The 13,783-nt window shown below is 44.1% G+C and overlaps 1 protein-coding gene across 18 annotated transcripts in view; it reads left to right on the plus strand.

Moving 5' to 3' along the window:
• Golgb1 (golgin B1) overlaps positions 1–12,835 on the plus strand; it is a 43,357-nt gene extending 30,522 nt beyond the window's left edge. For all 18 annotated transcript variants that reach the window (XM_051191427.1, XM_051191428.1, XM_051191429.1 and 15 more), the window contains 9 exons: positions 661–2,518; positions 5,093–5,271; positions 6,135–6,288; positions 6,461–6,598; positions 8,339–8,485; positions 8,632–8,729; positions 9,235–9,369; positions 11,823–11,931; positions 12,160–12,835. In XM_051191427.1, coding sequence (XP_051047384.1) covers positions 661–2,518; positions 5,093–5,271; positions 6,135–6,288; positions 6,461–6,598; positions 8,339–8,485; positions 8,632–8,729; positions 9,235–9,369; positions 11,823–11,931; positions 12,160–12,294 — 2,953 coding nt within the window. In that variant the 3' untranslated portion in view covers positions 12,295–12,835. The remainder of the gene's footprint in view (positions 1–660; positions 2,519–5,092; positions 5,272–6,134; positions 6,289–6,460; positions 6,599–8,338; positions 8,486–8,631; positions 8,730–9,234; positions 9,370–11,822; positions 11,932–12,159) is intronic.
• Positions 12,836–13,783: the final 948 nt, after the last annotated feature.

Consider the following 13,783-nt stretch of genomic DNA (forward strand, 5'->3'; position numbering starts at 1 on the left):
CACTGATGTATTTTCCCCCACGTCTCTGTTAAAAGAGCATGAGTTTCTTTCTCTTCATGTTTGTGTCTGGATTTTTTTTTTTTTTTTTTTTTTTTTGACAATCTACTACCTTTGTCTATATTTCTACCAACTTACTCACTCCCAAAAGATTGCTTTGGTGTCCTAAATTGTCTTGTCCTCACTGCCAAAGTTGGCATCAACTGTGTGCTCTCTGTCATTTAGACATCCGGTCCTTATACTCTCAATGTCACATTTCAAGCTCAGGAACTGACAGTGCCCCCCACCCTCAGTATTCTTCCCCTTTTGTTTCCTTACTCTTTTTTTTGATCAGGGCCAGAGCTTTAAAGAAAGCCACTGTTAGCTTGTCTGGAGCAAGGTAGAATGAAACAGTGAGGGCCAGGGCTGATTTAATTTTCAGTGTCTCAAACTAGATCACTAAAACAAGGAACACAGTTTCATGATCCAGATCTCCGTGATGTAGCTGTGTGTTATTTTTCCGTGTGATGGATCTTGTTAGTTAGTACTCGCACACAGATGCAGAGAACTAAGATCACCATTAAAACCTTCAATAATGAATATTGACTGATTTGTAGTAGGTCATGTAGTTAATTTTTCTCCTTTTCTTCCTCCCTCCTTCTCTCCCCTAACCCCATCTCCTAGTCTTGAACATGACAAGGAACTGTGGGAGTCCAAGTTCCAGACAGAGCAACAACAACAACACAAAGTCTGTGCTACCCTTCAGGAGGAAAACAAAGAGCTTATGTTCCAGCTAGAGGAGACTCGACAACTATGCCACAAGTCTATGAATGAAGTAGCTAAGTTGGAATCAGAACTTAAGGATCTCAAAGACCAGTCAAGTGACTTAAATAACTCTTTAGAAAAATGCAAAGAACATAAAGAAAATTTAGAAAAGATCATCAAACAGCAAGAAGCTGATATCCAGAATTTTAAGTTCAGTTATGAACAACTCGAGACTGAGCTAAAAGCCTCTAGCGAACTGACCAGTAAGTTGCATGATGAAATCCACATGAAGGAGCAGAAGATTATAAGCCTGCTTTCAGGCAAGGAGGAGGCAGTCCAGGCAGCTATCACTGAGCTGTGCCAACAACACAACAAAGACATTAAAGAACTAGAAAATCTATTGTCCCAGGAGGAAGAAGAAAACAAAAGGGCTGTTGAGAAAACCAATCAGCTCATGGAAACACTGGAGAAAATTAAGAAAGAGAACCTTGAGCAGAAGGCCCAGCTGGGTTCCTTCATTAAATCCATGTCCTCGCTCCAGGATGACCGAGACCGCATAATAAGTGACTATCAGCAGCTGGAAGACCGACATCTCTCTGTGATCTTGGAAAAAGACCAACTGATCCAAGAAGCTGCTACTGAGAATAATAAACTGAAGGAAGAAATGCGAGGGCTGAGAGGTCATATGGATGATCTCAATTCCGAGAACGCCAAGCTAGATGCTGAGCTGATCCAGTATAGGCAAGACCTGAATGAAGTGATAGTCATAAAGGACTGCCAGCAAAAGCAACTACTTGAGGGGCAACTACAACAAAATAAGGAGTTGAAAAATGAATGTGTGCGACTAGAAGAAAAGCTGAAGGAGTCGGAGAAAGCAAGGCAAAACCTGCAGAGGACCTGTGACAGCCTCCAAGGGGCCAAACAAGATCTGTCTACAGAGATTGAGAGCTTGAAGGGACAAGTGGCAGCCTTGCAGGAAGAAGGTACTGTAGGTGCCCAACTGAAAGTGAAAGAGGAGGAGGTTTGGAGGTTAAACGTGGCGCTCTCCGCTTCCCAGAAGAGAGCTTCAGACCTGGAAGAGGAGTTAGTTTTTGTTCAGAGGGAAGCTACCAGGAAGGTCAGTGAAATCGAGGACAGGCTGCAGAAGGAACTGAAGCATCTCCATCATGATGCAGGGATAATGCGAAATGAGACAGAAACAGCAGAAGAGAGAGTGGCAGAGCTCGCCAGAGATCTGGTCGTGATGGAGCAGAAGCTGCTCATGGTAACCAAAGAGAACAAAGATCTTACTGCGAAGATCCAGTCTTTTGGAAGATCAATGAGTTCCTTGCAGGACAGCAGAGATCATACTACTGAGAAGCTTGGTGACCTGGAGAAGAAGTATGAGGCCAGTCTGAAGGAGCTAGCACAGCTGAAAGAACACAGGGACTTAAGCAGGGAGAGTGACATCATTTCCCAGGCTGCCTTTCCCCTGACCTCCACTGAGAACAGCTGGACCCGTCTTGAGAAACTTAACCAGCAGCTCATATCCAAAGATGAGCAGTTGCTTCACTTATCTTCACAATTCCAAGATTGTCACAACAAAGTGCAGTCCTTGTCCAAGGCCATGGCCAGTCTACAAAATGAGAGAGATCACCTGTGGAGTGAGCTAGAAAAATTCCAGAAATCGGAGGAAGGGAAGCAGAGGGCTGCAGCCCCTTCGTCTTCCTCTAGTCCAGCTGAGATGCAGAGCTTGAAGAAAGCTATGTCTTCTCTCCAGAATGACAGAGATCGATTAGTGAGTGTGTATTTCAGATCTGTGTTTGAGAGGCCTTGGGCCATTCTTTACACTGATTTTTATTTCCATAGAAAGGGAGCCATTTCTATATGTAGAATCTATGTATAAAATCATCATCATTGCTGCACATTCCTCAGATTGTTTGGGTCTTAAGAAAAGCAGACATGCTGTTGCCAGTTTCAGATGACTTTTTCTTTGCACAGAATGTGCATTGGTTATAAAGGGGTTAAAAGATACCAAACTGCTTTGCACATCCTGTAAATATTCCAGAACTTCAAGCAGGTTAATTGGAAGGAAGCACAGGTCACTCAGTGTCTTTTCACAGTGGTGGCTGAGCACTTGATCATCTGCTAGATCAGGGTAGTAAGAACTTAGCTTGTCTAGAAGTGTTGCTCAAACCTAATTTGTCCAGAAAGAAGTTAAATTTAAAAGGATTTCTCAAAGTAAGTGTCACTAGGCATGGCAACACATGCCTATAACTGCTGCACTCAGGATGCTGCTGTGAGTTGAAGACAAGCTTGAACAGAAGAGGGTGTTAGAATTGCAGGCAATGTTGAGTTGCCCAACATGGGAATTGAACTGGGGCCCTTTGGAAGAGCAGTGAGAACTCTTAACTCCACCCCGATTTTGTTATTGAGATGGGATCTTATATATCTGAGGCTTGCCTAGAGGGTTCAGTGTAGTCCAGGCTGACCCCAAACCCACGCCTTTCTGCACCAGTCTCTCAAAGGCCAGGATTGCAGGTATGTATGTACCACCACACCTGACGGGCTTCTTCTGCTAGTGGACTTTCTTGGTAATTTTTTATTGCTGCCGTAATGTTTCTGATTGCCAGCATTCTCTCTTGTCTTTCATCACATGTGATGTCCTCCTGCTAATGTGTTGGATTACCATTTTCCAGCTTTTCATCCCTGATGTTAGCCTTTCTGTAGATGAAGAAAGGTCCTTGTTTCATCTTCAGATGAAGAGAAGAATCTAAGAAGCTTGTTGGGGGGAACTTGGTGTGAGTTTACTGCAGCGTGATCTTGTTGAGCTTATTGATAATGGTCCCCAAGGTTGTGTCTTTGGTTTCTCAAGGTCTGGTCAGATTTTGAGAGAACTTTTATCTTCTGTTCAGAAGAAAACCAGCATCTCCATCTTCAAGCTGAGCAGGGAACCAGCAAGAACACTCATAGCATGCATCACCCATCACTGCTGCTTTAGAGCAGTGCTCTAACCTGCCCGGAGCACTCATTGTGTACATTACCAATCACTGCTGTTTTAGAATGAAGCTCTAACCTGCTGGGAGCACTTACAATGTGCATCACCAATCACTGCTGTTTTAGAGCAATGTTCTGCCTTGTAGCTGGGCTGGTATTTCCCTGCTCCAGGAACATGTCCTTTACCTTTCCCAGAGAGTGAAACCAGTTTTTCAGTTGAGGTATCAAAGCATGTGGAGCAGAGGATTTGGATGCAATTGCTTCTGAAGCATTACTACTCTAATCCCCCTTTTCTCAGCTCCCACCTCCCTCCAGTCCCATCACCATTTTTTCCAGAGGTACCCAGTGCTGTTAATTCCTGAGCCCTTTGACAATTCTGCAGAGTCAGTTCTGTTGGTCCTTGGCTTCTCTACCACCAGCTGAAGCTCCAGCTATCTCAGACGTGTTAAGTCAGTTGCTGTCATTCATCTGCTTTCCAGCCTTAGGCATGTGTTGCTGCTGACCTGGGTCTTCCCATTCTTGTGTTTGGTGCTTTAAAAAGCTACCGTTGTGGTAGTATTAACATTTGTGAGTAGGTAAAAGTTTGTTTAAGGTTGATGTCTTCCCCAGATGTCCTGACATTATTTCTTGATCAAGCTGTTAGTGAATATTGGCAAAGAGTTTTAAAATAGTGCAGTTTTGCTAAAGGCAAGTCCATCCTAATATTCATCAATCTTGTGTACGAGACATATCACTTTTCTTATTTAATTCTCATATTTGTATGAGGAAAAGTGCTGTAATGATCTTCATTTAATAGGTGAGGGAAATAAAGACTTAGATCATCTCACATCCAAGAAACAGTAGGTTATCTAATTCTAGAGCCAAAGTATTCAAAGTCTGCACCTTCTTTACAGTGGCATCAGTTCATCTTGAGTTAATCCTAAAATCCAGCTGGGATGTAGCTTAGTGGTAGAGCACTTGCCTATGCCTGAGTTCCACCCAAAAACTGGGACACGAAGACAAGATAAAAAAGTAGACGACAGCAGCAGCAATGAAGAAAATGCTGCTGTGTTCATGTAAGAAATCCAGAAGCCAAACAAAGGCACATGTGTGCGTGGGAGAAAGCACTCTTCAGGCACATTTGCCATTCACAATAATCTGTAGTTCCTTTATGTCTGTCTCGGATCAGAGTCAGAGCTTTGGGCCTAAGAGGTGGGGCTGTGGGGTAGCACTGGGAGAATGAATGGTTAGGTCCTGTAGCCTTGTTGACAGTTATGACAGTTCCTTGGCTGCCAGTGAACTATGGGAAGGTGCTCACAGTGGTGCCTGTGTGGTAGGAGTGACTGGTCAGTAGGGAAATGAGAAGTGAGTCACCTTCTGCTCCCTCTGGTTAAAGCTGAAGGAACTGAAGAATCTGCAGCAGCAGTACTTACAGATGAATCAAGAAGTCACTGACTTACGTCCACTGAAGGCTCAACTTGAGGAATATCAAGAGCAGACAAAAACCCTACAGATGATGAAGGAGGAACTTAGGCAGGAAAACCTCACCTGGCAGCAAGAGCTACATCAGCTCAGGTAGGACTATCCTTGCATTTGGACCCTTTTTGTTGTCTTGTAACATTGTATTTTGAAATTGTTGCTGGTTTATAGAACACTGAAGAAATAGAGACCATTTATGTAAGCTTCACCTAGTTTCTTCCACCCAGCTGGCTTTATACATCACAAAGAAGTAGCTGGTGTTCAGTAGAAACCCCACTCTTCACCAAATTCAGGAAAATAAGTAAATAAAATAACAACTAATGTTTATTACTTAAAGTTTAACATGTGCCAGGTTTTGTGTTCAACGAATGATGTACGGTATCTCATTTAATCCTTAAAACAGTCCTAAGAAATAACTGGTTTATTCCTACTTTATTGAAGAAACTTGGCAAGATTGACATTTATTCAGGTCTCATACCTTGTATATGCAAGAACCGGAAAGCTAAGTCCTTCAGAGTCAACACTGATGTTAGTTCTGCATCATTAACTTGACCCTGCTGAAGGACTGTAGTGGTTTCTAGTGCTGTGCATAGTCTTAACATCCACATTCCATATGTATTTGTCCTGCACACTGACTCTGCATTCCTGAACTTCACTCTCTGCATTCAGACTGGTGCCTTAGGCCAAGTTTTTCATGCTGACTTTGAATTGCATTCCCATTTGGAAACCCAATTCTTTGCTCAGGTTCCAAATCCAGTGGAATAGTAGTTCTTCTTTCTAGTCCTGACACAGCTGAGTGCTCACCACCTCTCTGGGTGTTTCCACTTGTAGAATAAATTTCACTCTGATATATACCAGATTTGCTACATTGCTAATATCACATAAGAATATTTTGAATATCAAGTTTTTCTTCTTGGTGTCATGAGTATATTTGAGCCATTTTTTTTTTCATGGTGTAGAATGGAGAAGAATGCCTGGGAACTTCATGAGAGGAAAATGAAGGAGGAGTACGTTATGGCCATCTCAGATAAAGATCAGCAGCTCGGTCATCTGCAGAGTCTCCTGAGGTCTTCCTCCCAAACCCAGATTCTCTCCACACTGAACCAAAGACAGGTGAGCTTATCCATATGGTTTGCTGTTGACAGTGCCCTGCCCAAAAAATCAGCAACTATTAGGCAAGCCTCCTCCTGACTTTTTCTGGGGAGGACATGATTTCTTCTAGAGGGACGGGATTGGGTGTGAGCAATCTTAGGAGACAATTTTAGTGACGTTTGTATCCTGGTAGGTGTCCTCGGAGACATCAACTTCCCTCGATGGGTCACAAAACCTCATCAATGAGGCAGAACTTCTCAGGACTCAACTCAATGACAGCTTAAAGGAAATTCACCAGAAGGAACTAAGAATTCAGCAGCTGAACAGCCAGGTACTTGTTTCATGCTAGACTGAAATTCAGTTTCTTTTTTTTCTTCCTGGAGGTAAGATTCAGCACAGGAACCCAGCCTCAGCAGAACTTAGAACAGAAGGTTCTAAGAGCGAGCATTTCTTGCAGAGCAGAGGACATGGACAGCGCTCTCCTTGCCCTTGGTGGGTCTTTGAGAATGACTTGAAGAAGCCCATACAGAGCTTCACCCATTCACAGTCAGGAATGTGTAAACATCTCCCCATCCATCTCCTATGAGTCATTGTCTTCTTGTTGCTCTCTGACTGGTCCAGATGTTCTCAATGGCTCCTCCCAGGCCTGTCCTCTTCAGAGATACCTAGAACAGGTAGTCTCTGGGAGAATTAGAAGTTGTTCATGAGGTTAGTGGTTAGTGAGTCCAGAGGTCTACTTGGAGAAAAGTTTTGAATACTCCCAAATGTATGCACAGTTTGGGGTGGGATGTACTCTTCTTATCACAGGAACTCATGTAACATGGGCCATTGAGGCTGCTCAGTGGGTGAAAGTGCTTGCCTCGCAATCGTGATGACTTCAGTTTGATCTGGATCCTGCAGTGGAAAAATGGAATCAACTGCTGAGTGTTCTTCTCAGTTCTCTACACATGTGCGGCAGAATGAACACACCTATGCTGCAGAATGAACACACCTGTACTCGTGCACACATAACACACACACACCCACAAGTCCACCACAAGTCCAGCATTCCCTCTTCCAATAACCACCGGCCCTTAGAACTAAGCGGAACCACTTGCAGTGAATAGCACTGCTATAGGCCATTGTCCTCTGGGTCTCCTCAACTGGAGAAACCAGCTTTCTTTAGAACTTCAAGAGAAGACAAGACTCGAAGCCAGATCCATCCATTTCCTGAGACACAAGCCTTCCTGTGTTTCCGTGGTGGCTACCCAGGAGGACATCTCCATGGCTACTAAAGAAAATCCTGAGTATTTATCATAACTAAAGTTTCAAATGACAACCCACAAGTGAGAAATCAGAATTCCGGTTCCAGGGAAGTCAAAAATACCAGTCAGCTAGTAGAAGCTACAGCTGATTAGGAAATGTTTTCAGTCATTGTAAAAATATTTATTTTTTTTTTTTTTTTTTTTTTTTGGTTTAGAAACCAGTGACTTAGATTGCTTTGCCAGGTAGTGGCCACCCTGACACTGAACTTGTACAAGGACATATCTGACCACTGCCTGTCACTCAGGAACTGGAGGAAAGATATTGGCTTTCAGACTATTGTTTCTATGTGGCTCCCACTCAAATTTCTCAAGTATGTGTAGACACATGACTTCTTTCTGCTCTCTTGGAAACATATGCACCCAGTAATACTATTATATATGTTTTAAGTGTGAGCTTGCTATCTGGCTATATGGAACACTTAGGCTTTTGTTTATTCAAGCATGGACCCAACCTACTGCCCTCTGCTTATATTCCCAAAACAGCCTGTTCTACTGGAATTTTGTTAGGGTTTCTGCTTGATCATTATTCACGCCATAGATCTTGGCATCATTAAAAATAAACCAGTTTCCTGCTGCTCTTCCAGAGCTATTTTCCTTTCCTAGCTGAAACATGTCTGCATTTTTCTCTTTGAGGAAACATACTGTGGTATGATTCTAAGGTAGGTGCTGCACTACAAATCAGATCCTAAAAGCTCAGGCCAGTTGCCTAAGCACTGCTTCCAGTGATGTAGTCCTGGGGTTGGTGCTTACTCTGTGTCCTGCTTCAGCTCTCTCAGCTGATCGAAGAGAAGAATATCCTCTCCATCCAGCTCAGTGACTCCAACCAGAGTCTGCGTGAAAACCAACACCACTACAGTGACCTCTTCAGGCACTGTGCAGTCCTGGAAAGGCAGGTGCACCAACTGCAGGCTACGGTAAGGCAGCATCAAGAAGTTCTCTGTGAAATGGGGGTTGGGGGTGTGGCCGGGTAGCTAGGGACTGTCAATTCCCGATGCAGTGAAATGCTTGCAGTTGGCACACATACAGTATCCATGGCAACTGCTATGCTGCTGTTTTCTAGGGACCATCAAATGTAGATGTTGCTCCTGGAGCACCCCAGGGAATGAGTGGAGTTCGCAGAACGAGTGATCCCATTGCCACAGTGGAGCCACAGCCAAGGTAGTGGAGCAGGGCTCACCCTCCATCGTGTATTGTGTGCAAAGATTGGGTGGTAGACAAGAGGGTGATGGGAGTGAATGTAATAAAAGTAGATTACCTACATGCATGGAAATGTCATAATAATGAAACCTCTTGTGTATACTTAGTGTGTGCTATTTTAACGAAACTGGGTTATAATCTTAGTGGAGATAGAGTTCGCCATTTGCACTTAGTGTCCTGTTATCTGACTAGCACCACAGAGTGATGTAAAGATTGAACGTAACAGTACCTAACATTTTGTGTTAGAAAGGAACAACAATTATAACACAAGTGCACACATGCAGCATTCCAGGTGCAGAATTGAAACTCTTCCGACAGGCTCGCATCTCTCTATAGGACTAATCTGCTTTGTTTGCTCTAGCTATACTTCTGCGTTAGGTTTCCTGTTTGGGGAAATGCTTCCAGCCTTGTGAAAATATAGTGTTCTCTATCTGGTGATGCCCTTTGTTTGCCTTTTACCCTCAAGTTTGACTGAAACCCAGCAGCAGCTCTGCAGCACTCAACAAGAAGTGAATGAGTTAAAGAAGCTGCTGGAAGAAGAACGAGACCAAAGATTGACCACCGAGAACGCACTCTCCCTGGCCGAGGAACAGATCAGACGGTAAGGTGTTGGGAGGCAGGTGCCTTCTGTTCACTTCTCACCCTTCCTGGCCTTGCTCCTGCACATTTCTGCGACCAGGCTCAGGGTAAGTTAAGATCTTAATCTCCGCAAGTGACTTGAGAGTCATCACTAAGGAGCACGGTACTTCTGGAGTTTCGGAGGCCTGTGCTTCCCAGAGTGATAGCTTATAGGGGTTGGTAATCTATTTACCATCCATATTACACAAGTAAGCTACATAAGGTGTGTTACTTCATCCCAACAGTAACTATATGATGTATGTGTTGGGTTCTTGTGTGTCTGTGTCTGTGCATGTTGGAGGGAGGCAAGGTCAGAGGATGATGTTAGGTGTCTTGGTGTATCCCTCTCTACCATATTCCCTTGAGACAGGGTCTCTCATTGAACCTGGCACTTGCCGTTTTTCAGTGAGCAGCAGCCCTTTAGCCATTCTCCTGCCTCTATCTTCTCCCTAGCTCTGGGATTGCAGGTATGCACAGCCAGGCCAGCTTTCACATGGGCACTGTGGGTGTGAGTATAGATTCTCATGCTTGCAAAGCAAGTGCTCTGGCCCACTGAGCCATCCCACGACCTCAGTGTCAGATGTTTTTAGGCACCAAATCAATGCATTCTCATTACCTAGCTGATACCCAGACTTTGGGGTTTTGTTTGTTTGTTTTTGAGACAAGTCTTTCCATGTAGCTCTGGCTAGCCTGAAACTTGATTTGTAGACCAGGATGGCCTTGAAGTTACAGAAATCTACCTGTCTCTGCTTCCCAAGTGCTGTGATTAAGAATATATGCTACCACACCTACCTAGCCAATTGAAATTTTGAAGATCGTAACCTAGAAGAGAATAAAAGACCACTTAATAGAGAATGTGGCTTGATTTTTTGGCAAATGCACTGGCTAACCCTGAACTTCTCTTTGCCAGTCAGGCTCTGTTGGGCAGTGTCTGCTGGCTTTTTTCCTAGCTAGGAGGGCATGGATGTGTGTGATACTGTGGGCACTCTACCCCAAGTGTGATTTGAAGTTCATAGCTGTTCACCCCTCATTGCTTATTTCAAGTCAAGAAAATCAGAAGGTAGTATGACAACAAGTTTTGTTGCGGAATCCCCTTTATGCGGAAAGACGAATCATAGCTGGCACCTCCATTATGCCCTCAGGGGCAAGCAGCTGTGTCTGTTGTCTCTTCCCTCAGAATAAATGGCACTGGGGAAGTTACTGCCTCCTTGCAATGACTTCCCCAGAGCAGGTTTTAGCTTAGATTTCTTTCTTTCCCATCTAGCATATTCACAGCTTTTTGTTTCCAACACTGTGTCTAGATAGCTTTCAGGGTAGCTCTGTGGGAGCACAGTGCAGCTTGATATAGTGGCCTTGCAAAGATATTCAGACCTACTTGTCCATGGCCGTTTCTCTGCCACTTAAGAAATTGTTTAGATCTATGAAACCTGATCCATGGAGAGGTCACACACACCCCACCCCCTTCGGGTGTCATTCATCTGGACCACTTGAGACAGCTTAGTCAGGATGACTCTGGAGCCTGTGTCTGGACCACATTAACCTAAGGTTAGTGAGCCCCACTCGGCTTTCCTTCTGGCTGAGAACAAAATGGACAGCAGGGCAACTAAATGTAGCCCACCTAGACCAGGTTCAGGTGAAGGCATTTCCTCTCTGCTGAAGAAGAGAGTGGCCCCAGAGAAGTGTTTGGTGTTCCGCTGATGGAGATTGCCTGTGTGGGGGAAAAAAACGTGAAGAAGGGAACTTGCATTCTCCCCACTCCAGTTAGAGTGTGTGTCCCTATAAGCAAATAAATGATGAGACATGCCCTTGACCCCTTGTTTTCAGAGGCCACTGAGTAAATGGCAGCTTCTCCTTAAATGGAAAATTTCCAAAATGAAGTAATAAGCAAATCAGCAGAAAGAAAAACAGAAAGCTGCAGAGGCTGCAGTCAGCCTTATGCTAAGAGCCCTACAGAATTTCTTGAGTTCTTTTTCCAGTTGTAACTTTTTTTTTAAGTGCCAAATGTAATGGTACATGCCTGTAATCACAGCTCTGGGAAGCAGAGCCAGGAGAATTATAAGTTCAAAGCCAGCATTGGCTACATAGTAAGACCTTTTCTCAAAAAAAAAAAAAAAAAGGGGGAGGGGAGGGGGGGCAGAAATTAGTGAGTTTCTGAATCAAATGTGGCACAAAGAGGGGGAAAGAGCCTGAGGTATAAAGACAATGGGTACTGGATTCTAGTTCCATTGATTGTTGATCATGTTTCTGTGAATAAGACAGTAAGCAGCTTCCCAGCCAGAAGCACCCAAGCCAGCATCCTAAACAGGCAGTTCCTTTACTGCCAGGCCTATGGGAGGAGCTTTTGCTGCCTGTTCCCTAGGCCACCTTCCAAGAGAGACTGGGAAGATTTTCGTGCAGACTGGGAAGATGCGTGTTGTATCTTTTTCCTCAACACAGGTTGCAAGAGCATAGTGAATGGGATTCAGCCCGGACTCCTATCATTGGTGCCTGTGGCGCTCATGAGTCAGCGGTGTTAATAGATCTCCCAGGCAGCAGCTGTCTAAGGGTAAGAGGGGAAGGACACAAAGATATGGAGCAGGACTCTGCTATGGGAATGGGCTGCAGGTATGGAGATGGGCAAGGTTGTAGGTGTCCAGCCACTGAGGAAACTCCCAGAATGCCTCTCTTTTATGAGGATGGGATCAGCTTGGCTTAAATGCAGGGTTACTGGTGAAGGAAAAGTGCCTTTAGGCGAGGCTTTGATTTTTCCCATTTTTTGTTTTGTTGATTTCAGACCCGGAGTGGTGCTGGATGGAAGCGGGTTCTACGTTCACTGTGCCATTCCCGGACCCGAGTGCCACTGCTTGCAGCCATCTACTTCCTGATGATTCATGTCCTCCTCATCCTCTGTTTCACAGGCCATCTGTAAACGTGTCACGTGACCACAACTCTCAGAACTTTTAATTTCATCTATAATGACAATTGCCAGTTTGAAAACAGCCTTCCCACTTTCAACCCAGCCTACATCTTTGGAAAGTTCCTGTAACAACAGAGGTGGCTATGAGGACAGGTTGGAGCTGGAATACCTAGTACATCCTATTTTATGGATGTGCCTCCAACTTGATCCTGAGACAGTGCCCAGGGCCAGCAGAAACATCAGAACTTCTAGCCTCAAGAACACCGAGCAGCGGCACTGTTGTGCAGGCATAAGTTATTCCATCTTCAATGCCATTGTCACCTGCCTCTGGGAACAAGACTGAGGTTGAAAGAGAAGGCAAAACACCCAAATCCAGACCTGAGAGTAGTGGTCATGAGTGACTTCCACAGTGCCTGTGCGTATCACCTAAAGAAGAGAGGATTGGTGGGCTCACTGATCAGCTTTTTGTCCTATGGTAATAATTTTAGTCACAATATCCCAAGGACTTTCCTGAACTATTGTAAAATAATAAAATTATTTTCAGAATGAAGAATTGTGTAAGGCTGTTTGTCAGCACAGATGTTATATACTTGTGTTTGCACTCTGGAGAGTGAAGGATGGAGAAATGATTACTGGAGTTGAAAGTTCTTGTCACTGGCCAGCATCAGACAGCTGTGGGCATCCTTCTAGCCTCAGCTGCTGGAGAAAAATCAGATGAGGTTAGAGCAGAGAAATCTGTCCTGAGATTGAGTTAGAGGAGCAGACTCGTAGGGTGTGAAATTCCTGCAGCCTTGTGTATAGTTCTAAGAGAACTCTGGAAAATGTTAGGCCACCAAATATGGTGGCACTTGCCTATAATTCCAGCACTCAGGAGGCTGAGGAAGAAGGACCATAAATTCAAGGTCAGTCTTGTCTATATGGTAAGTTCAGGACAGCCTGTGCTACATGGCAAGACTCTGTCTCAAAAAAAAAAAAAAAAAAAAAAAAAAAAAAAAAACCCACACACACACAACAGCAAACAAAAACAGTCTCCCAAGACACCCACCACCACACACACACACACACACACACACACACACACACGTACATGGAGGAGGGGAGGTTTCACAGCTCTTGCAGGTTGGGTAGGTATAATTGTGCTTTTATATGAAGTTGCTGCTTGGGAAAAGCTGGCCTGCTATCTCAGTGTACAAGCAGATTTCAAACCTGATCTCCTTGGTTTCAAAGCCCTGCTATTCCTGTATGTTACACTCCACTCCTCAAAGGATGAATATGGGGTATCTGAAACGGGGAAATGAGTTTTATTAGTATTATCTCTATGTGGTTTCTCCAGATAACTGCATTGCTGTATGCTGTGCTAAAATGTCTGGCCTGAAACTTTTATTTTGACATGGGATTAGAATTCCAAATTAGCTAGAAGATTCTCCTTTCTACATATTGCTCTATTTTAAAATAGCTTTATTAGGACAAATAATGTCCCAAGCCTAGCATTTATTTGTCA

Source organism: Phodopus roborovskii, unplaced genomic scaffold, assembly GCF_943737965.1.
Source record: "Phodopus roborovskii unplaced genomic scaffold, PHOROB, whole genome shotgun sequence".
Taxonomy (NCBI): domain Eukaryota; kingdom Metazoa; phylum Chordata; class Mammalia; order Rodentia; family Cricetidae; genus Phodopus; species Phodopus roborovskii.